This window comes from Trachurus trachurus, assembly GCF_905171665.1.
Source record: "Trachurus trachurus genome assembly, chromosome: 22".
NCBI lineage: Eukaryota > Metazoa > Chordata > Actinopteri > Carangiformes > Carangidae > Trachurus > Trachurus trachurus.
This window is the reverse complement of record NC_139907.1, coordinates 13,725,547-13,743,320: the sequence shown is the minus strand read 5'-3', so window position 1 is coordinate 13,743,320 and position 17,774 is coordinate 13,725,547. Positions and strand designations below refer to the sequence as shown.

At 45.1% G+C, this 17,774-nt stretch overlaps 1 protein-coding gene across 1 annotated transcript in view; it reads right to left on the bottom strand.

Annotated features, from left to right (window-relative positions):
* Nucleotides 1-2,650: 2,650 nt before the first annotated feature.
* The window catches only part of pacrg (PARK2 co-regulated), a gene marked incomplete at both ends in the record, with an annotated part of 130,782 nt that continues 115,658 nt past the window's right edge, over nt 2,651-17,774 (bottom strand). The window contains one exon of the mRNA XM_083998889.1: nt 2,651-2,802. Within this exon, the coding sequence (XP_083855015.1) occupies nt 2,651-2,802 (152 nt within the window). The remainder of the gene's footprint in view (nt 2,803-17,774) is intronic.

Here is a 17,774-nt window from a genome sequence, read left to right as displayed (position 1 = left end):
GGCCTGTAGGTCTGGACCAGTCATGCGTTGATGCCTTTGATAGGCCAAATAACCTCATTGGTTGCCTCCATTCCTGTTCATTTCACAGTCGACTCTATTACTTGCATGAGCAATTACAGCTTGGTGTTTGTTGTTTGCTATTGTTTTGCGATTACTGTGTACACGCGCATCACGTGTGCTTCAGCCTATATGTGGGTGTGCGCGGCTCTCGAATCAAGACCATACACTCTCATGTTCCTTTCCAGACTGCCACCTTTTCTTAATGAGCTTCAGTGGGTTCCTGAAGAGGTCGAAACGGATGCCATTTAACATTTAATGCTCATTAGCTCCTGTGATGTGGCCTAATTGAGCCAAAGCAATCAGATTGCCCTGGCCCTATGCGTGAAGACGTGAACTGTAGGAAATTTCTGCATATTATGGGCTGTGTGACATTGTATGAGCAGATGGGAGGTAAAAAAAAAAGAGTAAAATGTCTGTCAAATCCTGTTCAGAGAAAAAAATAATGTTTGAAGCTTAGCAGAAACATTTGCCGTGTTTCACTTCATCCTGGTTCTAGTTGTCCTCTCTATCTCTAAGCTCTCTCTCCGTGGCTGGCTAGCTGCTAGCCTGTGGCTCAGTAAAATTGGACAGGTGAAGCGGGACAGCGGGGCGTCACTGATACAGTTCGACGGAACCACAGGCTATTCAGAGTTCGATCCGTTCATCAAGCGAGAACAGAGGTGAAATTGTCCCCCCCACTTTAAAAGCAGTTCACGCGCCTCCGCTGTTGCTGTATTTGTTTTGTTATGCAGCCTCAGTTATTAAGGTGAAATGTGTATTTTGTGTCGAGAGGGGACCGCTCCACAGTCCGCACTGCTTTTCCGTCTTTCACTGCACAGATCAAGCAGCAGGCAGAGAACCGCTCGGCCGGGTTCAGTAGCGTGGAACACCTATTCAGTGACATTCTTTTCAAGTTGTGCTGAGGTTGAAATATGAGCATTATGAACCTGTCCGCGGCTCGAGAATAGATTCCTCCGCAGGCCTGTAAAGTTGCTTTTGCTGGAGACATGACTTACAATAAGAGACGGCGCAAGTGTCCTTGTGAGTGTCAGAAATCAATTACACCATGTTTCCTCTGTGGGTCTCGGGATTGTATACGTATATGCGCAAGTGTGTGTGTGTCCCTGTGTGTGTGTGTGTGTGTAGGTGGGGGCACCGTTGCTAAACTTCCATTGTGTCTGGGAAGAAGTCTCCGCTGTGACTTTAATGCAGTAGAGGATGACAGGATAAAGGCAGAGAGCACCTTCAGTCTGCACAGCATGAGAACACAAAGTTGGTTAAAGACGCCGACTGAGTTACTGGCTGCTCTTGATAAACAAAGAACGCACGTTTGCTGTCATGCACAAACATCCAATGAATAGACCCACATACACACATACCGAGTGTTTGCTAAGATCACTGTGGGGTTTGCGAGTTCAAAAAGACGGTAACCAAACGTGAGTGCGTACGACTGTGTGTTTGTCTAGAGGAATGCTGTCGGCCGTCATTCCTATGTGTCTTTCACTGCGTGTTTAGACAGGCTCGGTCTCCTGCTGGGTTTGTGACAGAATGGGTACAGTGCAACAATACAATACAAAACATTGCTGCAGTTGTGAATAGAAGCAGTCGTGGAGCAGGACAAAGCACGGTGCAACAGGACGTGATGATCTGACACGGGAAAAACAGGTCCGCATCACTGGAATCGTTCTTTTTCTGCTTCCTCTGAGAATTGCATTAGCACATTTTTAATTCAAAGCTTAGAGATAACAGCTTTCATTTGCTTACTATTTCAGCAGAAGCAAATATTTATATTCCAAAATATCATATCTATCCATGACCCTGTCTTTAGAGTACTGTTCATACTCTGCATACTTAAAGGGTGGCTGTAAAAGATGCTGCAGGAGTGGTTAGAGAAGTTTCTATGGACCTGTTGACACTTTTTCCAACTCTTGTCATCGTGCAGAGGAAATCTACTGTCACTGACATAAATTTAAACAGGCCACAGCTGCTGTTCTCTGCAGGAGCAAACAGCAAACTTTTTACAGTCAAGATTCAAGTCTACAGGGGATGAGCGTTTGATAGTCAAAAGATAAATTCTGGGTGAAGTTTTACTCTAAAATCAATATGTTTTCATACATTTTGAAAGAGCGTGTGATGCATAACTCTGTTTGAAATACACAGCACTATGCATCAAAGATTTCCTTATCGGCCAACTAAATAAAAGTAATAAAATAATAACAATAAAAAAGATAATATATCAAACATTCTGGTGGATTTTAACGAGGCAGATTTGTTCTGTCAAAACTTGTGCTGGTATTAAGTTACAGTAATAAATAGAGTCAGACAGAAAACACTTAATGATTTGTGAATTTAATGAGAGCGAGAAAAAAAAAGGGATGCTAAAGAGCTGAGGGGAAGTAGAGAGGTAGGCACGGTGGGTTGGAGCTCATGAAGCAAAACAGAGCAGAAGCCGAGGTGCTGGGTTCAGAAAGAAAAAGAGAGCAAGTGGAGTCAGGTTGAGATTAGGGGAAGGCTAGGATAAAGAAAGGGATAAGATAAGGGTTTCATGTAGAGGAGGCGGTGGGGGGGGCATAGTCAAGAGTCTGTGCAACGTCAAAGGCCATGGCCCTCCTCAGCGAGTCATGCAGGACTGGTAGGTGGGGACCATGTACTTGATATTTATGAAGGCGTCATCTCCTCCGTAGCGCTCAAACAGCTCCAGAGTCTCCTGGATCAGGTCGCCGATGGTCTGCTCCCTGCAGTCGATGCCATCTCCAGTCTTGGCTAGGGACACAGAAGCAGTGAGACAGATAGAAATAATAAGAAAAAGACAAAAAAACAAAAACAAGGAGAGAAGTTCTATTTCAGCTCAGGCAGGGTCATCACAGACTGTGCGGTTGATGTCAGGGCTCACGAAGCACCACCTGTGGCCACGCTGCATTGCTTTGCTCTGCATTGCTTTGCTTTGCTGCAGACTGACTCGGCAAATGCCATCCCTTTCCATCTGACTTCAAACCCAACGGACAGACTGAATTTAATTTACCCCTCTTATGCTGTGGCCATTTGGGAACGAACAGCAGAAGAGTTTTTTAAACTGTTCAGCTGAAAGTTTAATGAGGCAGCCTGCAGAGTGGAGAGTGCTGTAACGGACAGATGAGTCAGTGACGGCCCCGCTGTTGCACAACTCTGCATTGGTGCACACACACTAACACACACACACATAAGCAGTGACCTGGAGTCAAGCTCCACAGGTAGGAATGTGAGTGTGCTCTCGTTTGTCCGTCCGAGTGTGTGAGTTTGCACTGGCGTGAAGATCGAGAGACAAAAACAACCTGGACGCCATCAAAACGTCTCATTTTGATTTGTGTGTGTTCTTCTATTTTCCAGGTATTTGTGTATTGTGTGTGATCAATGGCAAATAAAACTGCATAATTCACTTGTGGCCAGTAACAATAGAGCAAGAAAGCTGCAGGACCAACCCCACCCACCACCCACCTAACACAAACACACAGACAGTGCAGTAAAACACACAAAATTGTACAACAGAGCTCCAGCGTGCTGGGGGAACTTGTTATCGAAAAAAAGATTCCTGAGGTGTCCGGCCTCCGCTCCCTCCTCCCTCCTTCCTCCCTTTAACCAGCAGGCACACTTAAACACACACACACACACACACACACACACACACACACTAACACAGATCGTGACTTTATCAGCACACAGCAAACTGCCAATCTCATGCCAGTGCACTTGGGGCTCAAAATACTTTTCAGAGGGAGGTAAATATAGAGAGGAATAGAGCGCACACACACACACACACACACACACACACACACACACACACACACACACACACACACACACACACACACACACACACACACACACACACACACACACACACACACACACACACACACACACACACACACAGAGAGAGACTCACACACAAACTCACAAATTTATTTGCAAAATAATGTCCCATTCAATTCAAATATGCTGGAGTGGAGGACACTGTGGATTTATTTCTCCAGGCTACAAAAATTAAACTAAGAAAAACAGAAGAGAAGAGAAGAGAAGAGAAGAGAAGAGAAGAGAAGAGAAGAGAAGAGAAGAGAAGAGAAGAAGAGAAGAGAAGAGTATTGTCAAGTGTACCTGTGATGTGAAAAATTAACAGCAGCACTTTAAGGAGGACCCTTCAGCCCCATCTCTCACTCCTGATTAGACCAGAAAAGAGGAAGGGACATAAAACCTGCCTCTCACTTCTTCTAACACTCCATCCTTTATTCTTTCTCAGTTTTTTTCTAATCTCTCATCTTCCCTGACAGACTCAACCTTCCCCCTTCTCTCTCTCTCTTCCTCTCTTTCTCTCTCCCCTCGCCTTTCCACCCATCCATGGCCTCCTCATTAAAACACAAAGAGAGCCAGTCCCATAAAGTGGGCTGTTAAGCAGTAACACGTCTATGATCTCAGTCTGCTGCACTTGCTTCATCGTCAGGATTCGCTCTCCTGTTTTACATGAAAGCGACGGGGGAGAATTCTCCAGCCGTGGTTTGACCGTTGGTTAGCCTTGGCGCAGTGCAACTTGAACAGCGCGGGCTTTATTTAGCAGCTATTTACTGTTTTCCTCTTGGAGAAACAACAGCAACAGCTTCATATTCTCTCTCAAAAAAATGCAGCCTTTAAGGAAAAGAAAGGCTCTGGTTCATATCGAAGCTTCGGCTGTTTTATTCTCGAGCTGCCCACAACACAGGCGCCTGCACCCTACTAGTTAGCGAAATCTTAAATAGCATCTAAAATACATCCATCTGTGCACCGAAAGGAAAAAAAAGGGGCGAAGCAATCAGCGAGGAACGAGGACGACAGTACGCTGTGATGTGTGTGAGAGCGGGGAGAGTGGTGAAAAGTAAAGAATGAAACGACAGCAGTCAGCTGGGTCACTCTTACAATCTGTTTCAGCTGAGCGTGTGTGTGTGTGTGTGTGTGCGTGCGTGCATGTTGGTGTGGGTTAAAAAGCCGAGCCCACGGAGAGCCACCCCCTGTTAGGAGAAATGAGCAGCCAAAGCCGGCCCAGAGGGAGAGGCCTGGCCTTCAGGCAGAGAGCACGGGGAGCCGGGGAAGAGGTGCGGCTTGGGAACCAACAGAGCTCAGACCAGTTTACTGGAGGCCTGGAGGGGGGAGCGATGGGGTGAGGAGGTGAGGGAGGGAGGGGGGTTTGTTGCTGTTAAGCCTTTTACCAAGTGCATTTCCATTGCCGGGCTGTGGGGAGGACAGTAGCATCAAAAGGAGGAGGCCAGAGGAATTTGCAATGATTCTCAATATTTAAGGAGCAGAAAAGGGAGAAAGAAGTGTGTTTAAAGGAGGGATGGAGGGGAAAAAGGAAGGGTGGGTGGGAGGTGGCGAGGGTGTTAAAAGCTGCCTCTGCAAATGTCCTTCAGCAAAATAACTTTCTTCCTCGCTCTTCCTCTCTCCCCTCCCTGTCTGTTTTTTTTTTCTCTTTCTCTCGGTGCTTTCGGCAATATTTGCAACCACCACGGGCACAGAGAGAGAGAGAGAGAGAGAGAGAGAGAGAGAGGAGAAAGAAAGAGGAGGAGGGGGGGGGGGATAAAAAATCTTTAAAAACAATCATAATAAAAGCGTCCGCCCTGTGAACAGAGGGAAAAGGGCCCTAGCAGGAGCTAGCTGTCTGTTCCTCTGAGGAAGAGGAAGGGTCGATACAGATAGAGACAGGGGAGGATTCTCAGCACAGCGACATTTACTACACAGGGTGGAGGAAGAGAAGGAAGGTGGCACTGAAAAGGTGCTTTGTTTCTGCCTTTCATGCTAAATCCCCAGGATTGGACGAGTCTTTAGCTCATAGACAGGAGAGGAGAGGGAGAGGAGGAGGTAGATAAAAATGCTGTCTGTCTCTATATCTATCTATCTATCTATCTATCTATCTATCTATCTATCTATCTATCTATCTATCTATCTATCTATCTATCTATCTATCTATCTATCTATCTATCTATCTATCTATCTGAGGTAACCTGGGCTGTGCCTCTCTTGGGCTCTGCTGTGATTTTCCGGCGAACCACACCAGACCAACACTAAACTACACACAACAACAGCTGCAGCCTTCCTCCTCCTCCTCCTCCTCCTCCTCCACCCTGCTCTTTCTCCATCCCTCATTCCCCACGGTCCTAAACAACCTGTCTTCCCACATCAAGCTGAAGACAAGCAGTCACAGATGCAGGCCAGCCCTCTGCGTTTCCTCCAAACTAATTTCACATGTAGAGACAGTAAACTCTAAAGGTTTATTAACTGTTGGCAGATCGGATGATTATCGGAGCTCGTATACTGTTTTCTTTTCTTTTTTTTCTCCCCCTCCAACGCTCTGACAAAGCGGTGCCGTTACCCCATCCTCAGACTTCTGACCGAGGTTAGCATGCTTTATGTGTACATTGTGTGATTATAATCCCTCCTCCTGCCGGGAACCGGGTGACACACACACCGCAGCGGCTTAAGTAAGTTTAGCTGAAAATTCCAGAGCTGATTAACATAATATCAACCCACCTGCCATTGTTTCTAATCAACTTACCGCTGATTGTGGAGGTTCCTTATGAAAGCAGCTTAGAGAGGGAGCCCCCCCCCCCCCCCCCCCCCCCTACAACACAACAGCTCTTTGATCACAGCAGCCACATGCACAAGAGAATCAATGAATGAGAGGGACCTGTTTTTCTGTCTTTTTTCTTTTTTTTTCCTCCAAGAGGTTTGGCCTTGCCCAGAAAGGGAAATGGAGGAATGTAGGTTATGAGTGCGAAGGAACGGCTCGAGTTCCAGGAATACTTTGTGGAGAAGTCGACCGTGGCTGCACAGCTGAGGCTGAAGGAAGCTATTTGAACGCATGTGTTGTCATTGTGTTCTGTTACTGATCCACACGCTGAGAGATGCATCCTTCATCACCAACATTATTTTTCTTATCGTTTATTTATTTATTTTTTTTAAGTCTTATGCATTAGTGTAATAGGCTACTCTTTTTTTTTATTCAGGTATACACTAATAATACCATATTTTCCATTGGCAATTAATTAAGTTACAGACTGAAACGTTATTAGTATGTATCTTAATGATTAAAGTCTGAGTAGTTCCTTTTTTCTCCTGTGCCGAGAGGCCTGTGGTTTACAAATGTTTTCCCTCAAGCTGAAATTTACTTAATTCATAGGCCCATTATTCCATTCTTAAAAAGGCCTTTAACAAAGTATTACTCTATAATATTCTGCTGGAAGATAAATACACTATGTAAACCACGTTCATACTTCTCTGTCTCATTCATACTTTTTGTGCATTTAAAACTGAACTAAAAAACTGGAACATATTTTTTATTTATGTACGACTAAACTCAAATGTGCATTTTTTATTTTTTTTATTTTGTGACTGGTTGAATTTTTTTTCTCTAAGAAATAAAACCAAACAAATGTATGTGGATACTGTGTGTTAACCAGGGCATATAGGCAGGGAGAAGGAGAAGAGCATAGTGCTGATGGTGTGTGTGTGTGTGTGTGTGTGTGTGTGTGTGTGTGTGTGTGTGTGTGTGTGTGTGTGTGTGTGTGTGTGTGTGTGTGTCACAGAGGGTGTGCAGGTGTGAAGAGGTGGTGGGGAGTGGATGAGACCGCTGGAGGAGGCCTGTGCTTAACAGCAGGGCTCTAATTAAAAGGGCCTCACAGTTGGGCGCAGACAGGCCTCTCATAAAGAGACTCACACTCTGGCACAGAGGTGGGAGAGAGCATGTGTGTGTGTGAGTGTGTGTGTGTACGCGTGTGTTTGTGCATGCGCATGCCTAACCACAGGTGTCCATGAGGGAAGACAGAAAGAAAGCATCCTAATAACCAGTGTGTGTAGGTGTATGTGTGTGTGTGTGTGTGTAGAGGTAAGTGCGGTATGTATTTTGTGTATACACAGCATACAGATGTAGAGACTTACACACATGTGGCGAGAGAGAGAGTGTGTGGTTGTGTTACATGTGACAAGGACAGAGAGGGTTAGAGGGAGAGTGGAAAAGCGAGAGAGAGAGAGAGAGAGAGAGAGAGAGAGAGAGAGAGAGAGAGGGCGAGAGGCATGAGGACTCTGTTTTAATCCCTCAACATCCACTAAACAAAACTGTAAAGAAAATATACAAAAGAATTAACAGCAGTTCTTATAATTCACTCATAACAGCTGTGTTATGGTCCTGTGGTCGTTTAAACTGCAGCGAGGCTTTGTTATTGTACAGTTGCTCATATTATTTACACGCAGAATATGCTGATTTAGATAATCAATAGAGTAAAAATATTAAATGAGAAGTAGCAGTACTTCAGAGTAATACATGAGTAAAGTACGATTCCTTTGTTACTTTCCAGCTCGGCCTCAAACACTCTTCTTTCCCTCACACTGGTATTTCCCTTTGCCAAACTCCCCGGCCCCCTTTTCCCCTAATGGATAAGCCAGAGGCTGACTGATGGCACAGCTGTGGCTCACATACACAATCACGCTAACACACACAGACACACACACACACCTGGAGCTGGGCCCATTCCCACTCTGTTGCTTTTCCATCTCAACCTTTGTGCGTAATCAATAACAGCATTTCAGCTTAACACAGCGAGCCACAATGAATGCAGCAACTTTAGACACATCACACACACACACACACACACACATCCGCATGAGGTTGCGAGCGGAGAAGTAAAACAATAGGCTTATAGCCAGCGGTAGTTTATTAAACCCCCCAACCCCTATACCAGCCATCATCTGACTGCTCATGCTTACTGAAGTCTAACCTTTGCTGTAGGTCAGTGATCTCATTTTCCATGTGTTCATCCAGCCCAGCAGTGCTCAGTCTATAGGCTCGCTGCAGCTCGGTGCCATTTCAACCCGGAGAAAGTTGGACATCAGCAAAGCAGTGTGCCAGGGAGAGGGAAATGTGTCAAGGTCAGATTGCACAGCAGAAAGTCTAAGGAAGGAGGAGACGGGGGGGGGGATGTGCAGACACGGATGAGACAAAGACGTAACCTACTGAGGATGCTCCTGACTTGTTAGATTCCTATCGATCAGGCTCCCACTGGCTTACTAGTCTACATCTGTGCGTAGGTATACAGCAATTGAATTCCAATCCCGCACTTCCGCCAAAAACCTGTGCCGTGGCTTTGGCTAATCTTTTTCCTCAGAAACGGGCTGTGGGAAGGATTCAAAGCCCCGCTGAGGCGAGGTAAAGGCGAGCCGCTCGGCCACGCCTCACAAGCCCCTCCTCTTGCTCATTTTCTTTTTCAATTAGCGAACGAGACCCAGCCATGACCAAGAGTAATATCAGCGTGCACCATTTAGTCATGGTATTCATGCACAAAGAGGAGCTCATCTGAGATGATGGATCAATGCTATTTTCCAAGCTGTTACCATGTCCATTATTGTTTCAATTACCAGCACTCAGATAATGGTTATCCCAGCCCGGTCTCATCCAGTTGCTGCTGATACATGTATGTGAGGTAAGTTTCAGTATGCTTGTCACAGGTCTCAAGGAGAGAGTCATCTCATGTTCTGGTCACAGATACATCACACTGATGGCTCAGACCGGCAGCTACCCTTTTTAAAATTATTTTCAAATTAGGCTCTGCATTGTCCAAAGTGCACAAATGTGTGTGTGTTGGATGTTGACGAATGATCCCTGTATAGTCTGTTGTTAGCGAGCCTTTCATCTGGGTTAGGAAATACACAGAGAGAGGACTTGTTATCGCAGCTCCGGCCTGACGGAGGGCCATGCATTACCCGGCCGAGCCTGCAGACCACACGAAATGTACAACAGCCAACTCTGCACTCTGGATTTGACTGCAAAGAAGCTGCAGCTGCTGAGGTTTCCGAGAACAACAGAGGTTCACGCCGAAATCTCGGTGTTCTCACAGAGCAAACATGCCCAACATACCACTTTCCCTCCCGAGAGATGCTTTGGATAAGTTGGGGATTATGGGCTAAAAGAAGCAGTCTGCAATGGCGCAGCACATAACTGGCTCCGTCACTCGCAAGTTAAACATATTAAGGATAGTGTGATTGAAAACAGCCGAGACAAGAACTGTTACTATTATAATAGTTCTCTGTCATTTTTTCACCCATTAGGCATTCAAAAGTAAAAAAAAAGCAGAGACATACCGTATAATAAAGTGATATTAAGAGAATAAAGAATCTTTTCACTGTGAAGTCTACCACAGAGGGCTTCACCTTCCCCGCTCCGTCTGTGTCTCTCCCTGGCTGGGAGGAGAGTGTCAGTGCTGTCAGGTGTGAGTCAATGGTCGTCAGATGCGATCTCATTACGCCAGCTTACCTCAAGGTTAGCAGTGGGCTGCTGGCTAGGCACAAAATCGATCTGCACCAGGGACAGGCGCTAAAGGCCACCGCCGTGTGTAAGTGCGCACACCGGCACACCGGCCAAACAAAGCACTGTGCCTTGAAATGCAAAAAAGCCCACTAATACAGGCAGAGGCACGTAACATATGTACACAAAGCCCTGGAAGGACGCTATAGAGTGGGACGCCGTGCAGAAATGGCCGCAGATTGAACACATTCAGCGCTTTTGTAATTCAAGGGAAAATTCTGCAAACACGCCACCAGGAACCACAGCTAGTCAGTGGTCAAAAGGTTTTGTGCTATTATCTGTCATACAGATAATGGAAGACTCCTTATCATCCTCAATGCTATCACTTGAGAGCAGGTGCTGTTTTTACCTTGGGTAGAAACCTGTACAAATATATCACTTCATGCATATCTCTCCTGACATAACCTGTAGCCCACAGGTCATGTCAGAAAACAACATCCCCAAGTCCTCAGGTAATGTTGTCTCTTGTTATAAATAAAGCAAACAAATGATTCCTCTGAGCTGACAGCAGAAAGACTGTCTTCTCATGTCGAAAAAATGTTTGACAGGGATCCAATGAGCTTCGACAGATTTTTTTTTTTTTTGCCTTCTTCATTCCATCAGACCATCAAAGATTATCCCCGAGTTCAAAGAAAATGTCCACGGCTACATATGTTCGCCTGAAAATGTCACAACACGGCTCGCTCCTCAGATCTCGTCACGTCAAATTAATGGCTGCCACAAATAATAAGTAAAAAGCTGGGGATTTTTTTTTATTCATACCTCCAGTCTGGGTGGTTTGCGACCTTCGGTAACACAAGCTAATAGTGAAGAAATTAATATTCATAGGAAACAGCTTGTCTGCTGCACCTTTGCTTTGGAAACAGGTGTCCATATGTAGAGGGATACTGGTGGCTTTCATAGGCTACCCACCGGCCCCTCCTCTCATTTACACATCTTAATGGCTGCACAGAACATACGCCAAAGTTGCTACGAGGAAATTCGTGTCTCTTTTTCATTGTTTTTGTTTTTTTAGATTTACTTTCTGTGAGGCTTTTGAATAAAACATTAAAGCACAGCTTGGGCACACTGTGGCTATTCTGTTTCATTAACACCTCTGCAGTGCAAGTGTGGATGCACAAATAGCACACTTATACTGAAATTACAGTCTAAATACAGTACGGTGAAAAAAAAAAAGATGAATGGAATATCAGGTTAATGTCCTGTGGAGAAAACTTATAGGTGCCAGAAAATAAGAAGAGGGGAAATTGAAAGACCCTACAAATGGAGGGGGGCTCCCCTGATGCTGTGATAAATGTAATTTGATGTTTGTGAATTGAAAAAACATTCATGCACAAAAGCAAAATAAAAGGTTTAATTCTGTAATTCAATTTGAAATCCAGTAATCCGGCATTGTGATTTCAAATGATGCTTTGTCTGATCCCATTTGCATGACAGTTACAGTAAACACAGACCATGAGAGTGCAAACGTCAAGCCATTTAACTACAGTCTGATTCATAAACATGGAAAAGACATGACAAAGTGTCTGTTGCTGGACAGAGGAGCGACAGGGACAGTAAAAGGACAGAGCAGCAGCTGCACAACAACAGTCTGCGGGGTGTTTCAGAAGGCTGTCAGAGGGAGGCCACGCATGACATCTGAAAAATATAAAGAAATGGATAAAACACGGCCGCTGAAAGTGGAATGACCCGGACAACAAAGGCAGAGATGGAATCAGAGGAATCACTTTTGTAAAAGACAGCACATGTCCAGACAGAAAATCACGCGGGCTTCAGGTGGAAAAACTGACAAAGAGGGAAAGACACGGAGAGAGAGAGCGAGAGAGAGAGAGGAAGAGTGACAGGTAGAGACGGGGGGTCGAGCGGCGTAGTAAATTCAAAGAGCGGCTCCATTTGTCCCGTTCGCTCCTCACGAAACGAACATTTGAAGTGACATACTAATTTAAGTCAGTGACAAATCAAAGTCTATCACTGATATTAGCCCAAAGCACGGAGAGGATCCTCGCTGCACTTCACTTCACTTTTTTTTTCTTTTTTTTTTTTTTTGCAAGTCACACAAGGAACGTGATTGTAGCTTAAACATCAAAGGACTAAGGTGTGCCTGAGCTCCTCGGGAAACGCTGTATTATCTCCCCTCACCAAAAACAGTGTCATTACTGCACCGTGTGGAAATACTGGCACTCACACACTTTGCCTACACACACGTATGCACACACAGACACAGACACACACACAGAGTTATGTTCATACTCAGTGATGGGCTATGTGCCTGGCTAATAAAATCACTTTAGTCTTCATAACCACTTTAGCCTTGGAAGCTGCCATCAATGGAAGGACAACCACACACACACACACACACACACACACACACACACACACACACACACACACACACACACACACACACACACACACACACACACACACACACACACACACACATTCCCGTACAGTAATGAACAGTGAGCGGTCCAGCCCTTCCATTAGCCTAATGAAGTGGCTCCCTAAGATGGATGACATGACATCACCTCTACCACCAATCACAATATCACCCCTAAAAAACCTTCCACTAAAAGCCCCACCCGTCTCTTGGCCCCCCCAACCCCACCCCCCCACCCCCCCATTTGCTTACTGCACCAAATGGACGATGAGCATTCCAGGGCCCATTCGGCCCCCTCACAACACTTTTATTGGTCTGGTTATTTATCTCTTTAATGCGATTGGCTGGAGTGGATGCCTATGGACGTGGAGAGCTAGTAAATCACAGTGGGTTGGGTTGGGGTGGGGTGGGGGGGGGGCAGCGACCTGATAAAAAGAACTTTGGTTCAACAATGATAATGGCAGCGAGCAGACAGTAGGAAGTCTGTCTGCATTCAGAGCAGGAGCGAGCAGGGGAGCGGCTCCGGGGCGGCGCTTCTCCAGGCTCGTCGGACAAAGTTGAGTCCTCACGAACGAATTTGAGAAACTTTTTCAACTACAAGAAATAGGACTCTCACCTTAGTGGTAAACAACAGGTCACAGATAACTTTAACGGATACCGATACGTGCTAAACATGTGAGTGTCACATGACAGGTGTTAACTGTTGTTAACTGTGAAGTGATAAAGATTTGAGACTCGTGACCTGTCGGTGCCCTCAGGCCTTCACACCCGCTCTTGTTACAAACAATGTTTTGAGAAACAGCGAGAAATGCTTCAAAACAAAAAATAAATATCGTTTGACTTGAGGTGGTGCACAGTATGTGCCTTTGGATTGTTCTGGCGTTTTAATGTGGTTTGCAAACTAGGTAAAAAAAAGCTACAAGGCCAGGAAACTGCAGTATAAGGTTATTACCAGCCTCAACAGTGAGTTGCTGTTGTTTTCACTTTGTAAGTCTTCTCTAATGTGTACCTGGAGTCACCTTAAGCAGGACAGGACAACTGGTTTTGAGTCATTTGGCGGCAGATTTTGTCAGAGTGATAGCACACGAGGATCAAGTTTACGCATTAATGTAGTAATGACCAGGGGGCCTGATCCCATCACCAGATCCATGTCTAGTTTTCAAATTAGTATGAACATGGCCTCAAAGACAAAACACCATCTCTGGGTCGTTCTCTTCTCCTCAACCATTCATCTCGGAAGGACAAAGCAAAGTGTTTATGGGAGGAAGGATGCAGGCATAGGCGTCCATAAACAGTCAGTGTTTTACGGGCAGCGGCACGGCCTGAGGCCCCCCGTCAAGGTTTACGTGTGCACAGGCCTTTTAAAGCTCGGGTGTTTAAGTGAGGCATTTACATAAAGCGGAGCAAAGCTGTGTACATCTCAAACAGACCTCACACCAGAGCAGAAGTGTGAAGTGATAACACCGCTGTGTTTTTGTGGATCTAAATAATAAAGAAATGCTGATTTGGAAAAAAAAATACTATTATGATGTTAAGACTGAAATAACGTTAAAAATACAAAGGCAGGCCAAATATAAAATATGATGTGTTATGTTTGACACCTTCACAGTGCCTTATAGCATATCTGAAAAGCCAAAAGCCCTTTAAAGTGTAAAACTGTGCCACAAACCGTCAGAGCACGTGCACGTGTCATTAAACCCACACAGACCCACTCAGCTCCAAAGTCAATTTGGCCCCCCTCATCATCATTGGACTTTCCACTGGCCAACACTTTGTGCCTTCTGCCAGCTCAGTCCCTTTTTTCTCCAGTTTATTTATTTATTTTTGCCTCTCTTGCTTCACAGAGAAAAAGGTATGTGACACATGAAAACACATTAAAGACTGTATATGGCTTAGCTGAACGACTGCCCAACTGGACTGTGCATGAGTGTATAGGAGGAAATGGGGGGGTGGGGGGGTGGGGGCATGTTTGTGTATGTCACATTTACAGTATGTTTACTTATTATTAGCAGATGTCACAACCCACTGGGGAAGGTACAGCCCAAACAGAAGCTGAGGGAGAGAGAGAGAGAGAGGAGCAGGGATGGGACGACAGAGGGAAAGAGAGAGAAAGATAGAGAGTGTGTGTGTGTGTGTGTGTGTGTGTGTTGGGGGGGGGGGGGGTATTGAAATGTGCAGGGACAGCAGTACCACCCCAATGTGAGTCATAGGACACACTGTCAGCAGCCATCCAACATCACACACTGACTCATTACACTGGAGGAGAGGAGATGACAACAGTAGCCATGATCAAGGGGAATAGCAGAGGCGCATCAGTGAGAGGCAGACAGAGACGACGCAGTCAGCAATTATGGTGGTGGCACTTCTCTTCAGTCCTGCACTGATGATGGCACAAAAACTTTTCAGATGCTTAGAAATACACCCACAGCTGATTGAACAGTTTCATTGCGAAGCTCTCCGTTTCTCCTTTCTTCTAATTGATTCCTGATTAGATTTAGTCTTCCTAATGGAGTTTAATCAGAAAATATCTTCAGCATACCGATGTTCAACAGACAGTCCATTATGACTATGATGACTCTTCACTGTGAGGAACAAAGAAGAAGCTCTGGGTCGATGGGCGAATGTAGAAAATATCCATCTTTGACACACAGGACCACCCTCTATGTCCCTTTACAGTTTATAGCCAATTCTTTTAATCTAGACCACTTGTTTTTAAAGCAGATATCAGCTTCACGGCCGTTTCGGCTAATGCTGCGTTCAAGGCAGGCTTTTGAAACCGTAAGTTACAGCTTCAAGTCACAACTACGACTTGGTAGCGTTCCAGGTAACCCGTAGCTCGTGTTTTTACCATCCTGTTGTCTGTGAAAGTTCCCTATAACGGCCACTCGTAACTTCCGACCCGTGAACTCGTACCAGATCGAACTGGTATGACTTCACAGGAAAGAAAAACACAAAGTACGAGTTTCTTTGAACGCACCATGAGTTAGCAGCCCCCGCCCTTGTCAGGCATCAATTGGTCCTCGTGCTACGTCACCACATTCACGCGCATCCCTTGGCTGCACACACAGCCCTTCATGCCGTTCTCTCTCCTCATTGGATAACACTTGTATCCCACAAGGAAAATTTTCTCCTCGGGTTACAGCAGAGCAGAGTGACGGAGAGACTCGTGTTTAGGCTGAAATACTTCATGTAAGTGATTGCTGACGGAAAATAGGACTATTTAGGACTTATATTAACAAAAACATTCCACTGATATCTGCTTTAAGTCTGAAGTTTAACCAAACCATAACCTTGGCTTCAGAAAAACGCCTCAGAGTCATTATAAATAAGACATTTCCTCAATTAAATTTAAAGATGTTTACTTGGGGTTTGGGGTTTTTCATGTTCTTTCCAACGTGGTGAAAAAAAATAAACCATTATCGTATGTTTTGTAGTTGTGTGTTTAACACATGTGGATTTGAAACTCATTAAATTCCCTTGTTAAGATGTGGCAAGAAAAAAAAAACCCTTTTGAGTCTGGGTTGTGTGAATTCACGCACCTAAGCGAAAACCTTCACTGTGCTGGTTTAGCTAATTAGCTAATGATGCTGGTATCAGACCATAAAGGTCTTTTATCAGTCTGTAAATGCATTCAGTGGAATCATTTCACTTATTTATTCCTAAAATACATAATACTATGAAATGCTGTCTCAAATCATCTTTTTAAAATTGTGTGATTATAAAGAAATGCAATAGATTAAACATTTACTCATAAAAACACCTGGCTATAGTGGAAAAATTAGTACCCTGCAAATTAATAATCACAGCAACATCTGAGAACTGTAGGGGAAATTGCATATTGTTATTCCTTTCTGCGGCAGCCTCTCCTCTACCAGGGAAGCCAAATACTCACGGCTGCTAAAAAAGAAACCACCACCTGGTGTGCCGACAGAGAGACCAATTTAAAGATGTGCCATAACAAATACCGTCTCAGGTGGGAAGCAAAAATGAAACACTGGGATGCGCCGCATTTACAGGCAAGATACTCACGTTCATTTAATTACGCAATCTCGTTACACTCTGCTGGGAATATTCACATGCTGCAGCGCTAAATGATAGTAACACACAGTGATTAGCATTTCCTTTTTGAAAATGGCTGAGAATTTGCAGAACATCTGAAGAAAAAAAAAGGGTTTTGTAATTTCTTGACATATGACAAATACCTCATAGACAGCTGCACGGGTATATATGAATGTGTGTGTGTACAGGATGTTGTGTGTCATTTGATTAGGGCTTTGAGATGTGGATTAATTTAATGTTTTGTGCTCCTGCAACAGAGGCCTTCACATCACATCTGTACATCAGCATGTGATTTCTACACAATAACCATGTCCCCAGACAAATAAAGTGCCTGTCACTGCACCACTGGGTGTGTTGACACTCGACCGGTTTTATTCACAAGGTGTGTGTATTATGTGATGCATGTTTGTCATGGCTAGTGGAAGCTTATAGGTTTTGCTCATTAGGTGAGGATGTTTATGTCCATGTAGTCCCAGGGCTGAGCACTGTCCCCTGGCCAAGTGGAAAGCAGGACCATTAGGTCGGCAGAGCAGGGGCCATTTATTTGGCTCTTTTCTGGCTGTGGCTGTATTATCTGCCGTGAAGCTATTTGTCTGAGACCAGCCAAGCCGCCAACATGACAGGATGGTGGTGGTGGTGGTGGTGGTGGGGGGGGATGAATGATGGGCTCCGAGACACGGCCAGTTTTGCTTCGCTGACAAACTGGGGCAAGAGCTGGAGGGAAGTGGCAAAGGGGGGGACGAGGAGAAAGAGCAAGGGGTGGAGAGGCAGGGCAGGGAACGGACGCAAACGGGAGACACTGCGGCAGCCGGTTCGCCGGTGGGCACAATTTACAGCACCTGTTGGCTGTGATTGATCAAAGGAATAGAGGGGAGGGTAATGGTGTGTAGTCTGACACGGGATGAAGTGATGGGATAGAGGAGAGGGTTAAAGCCAGAG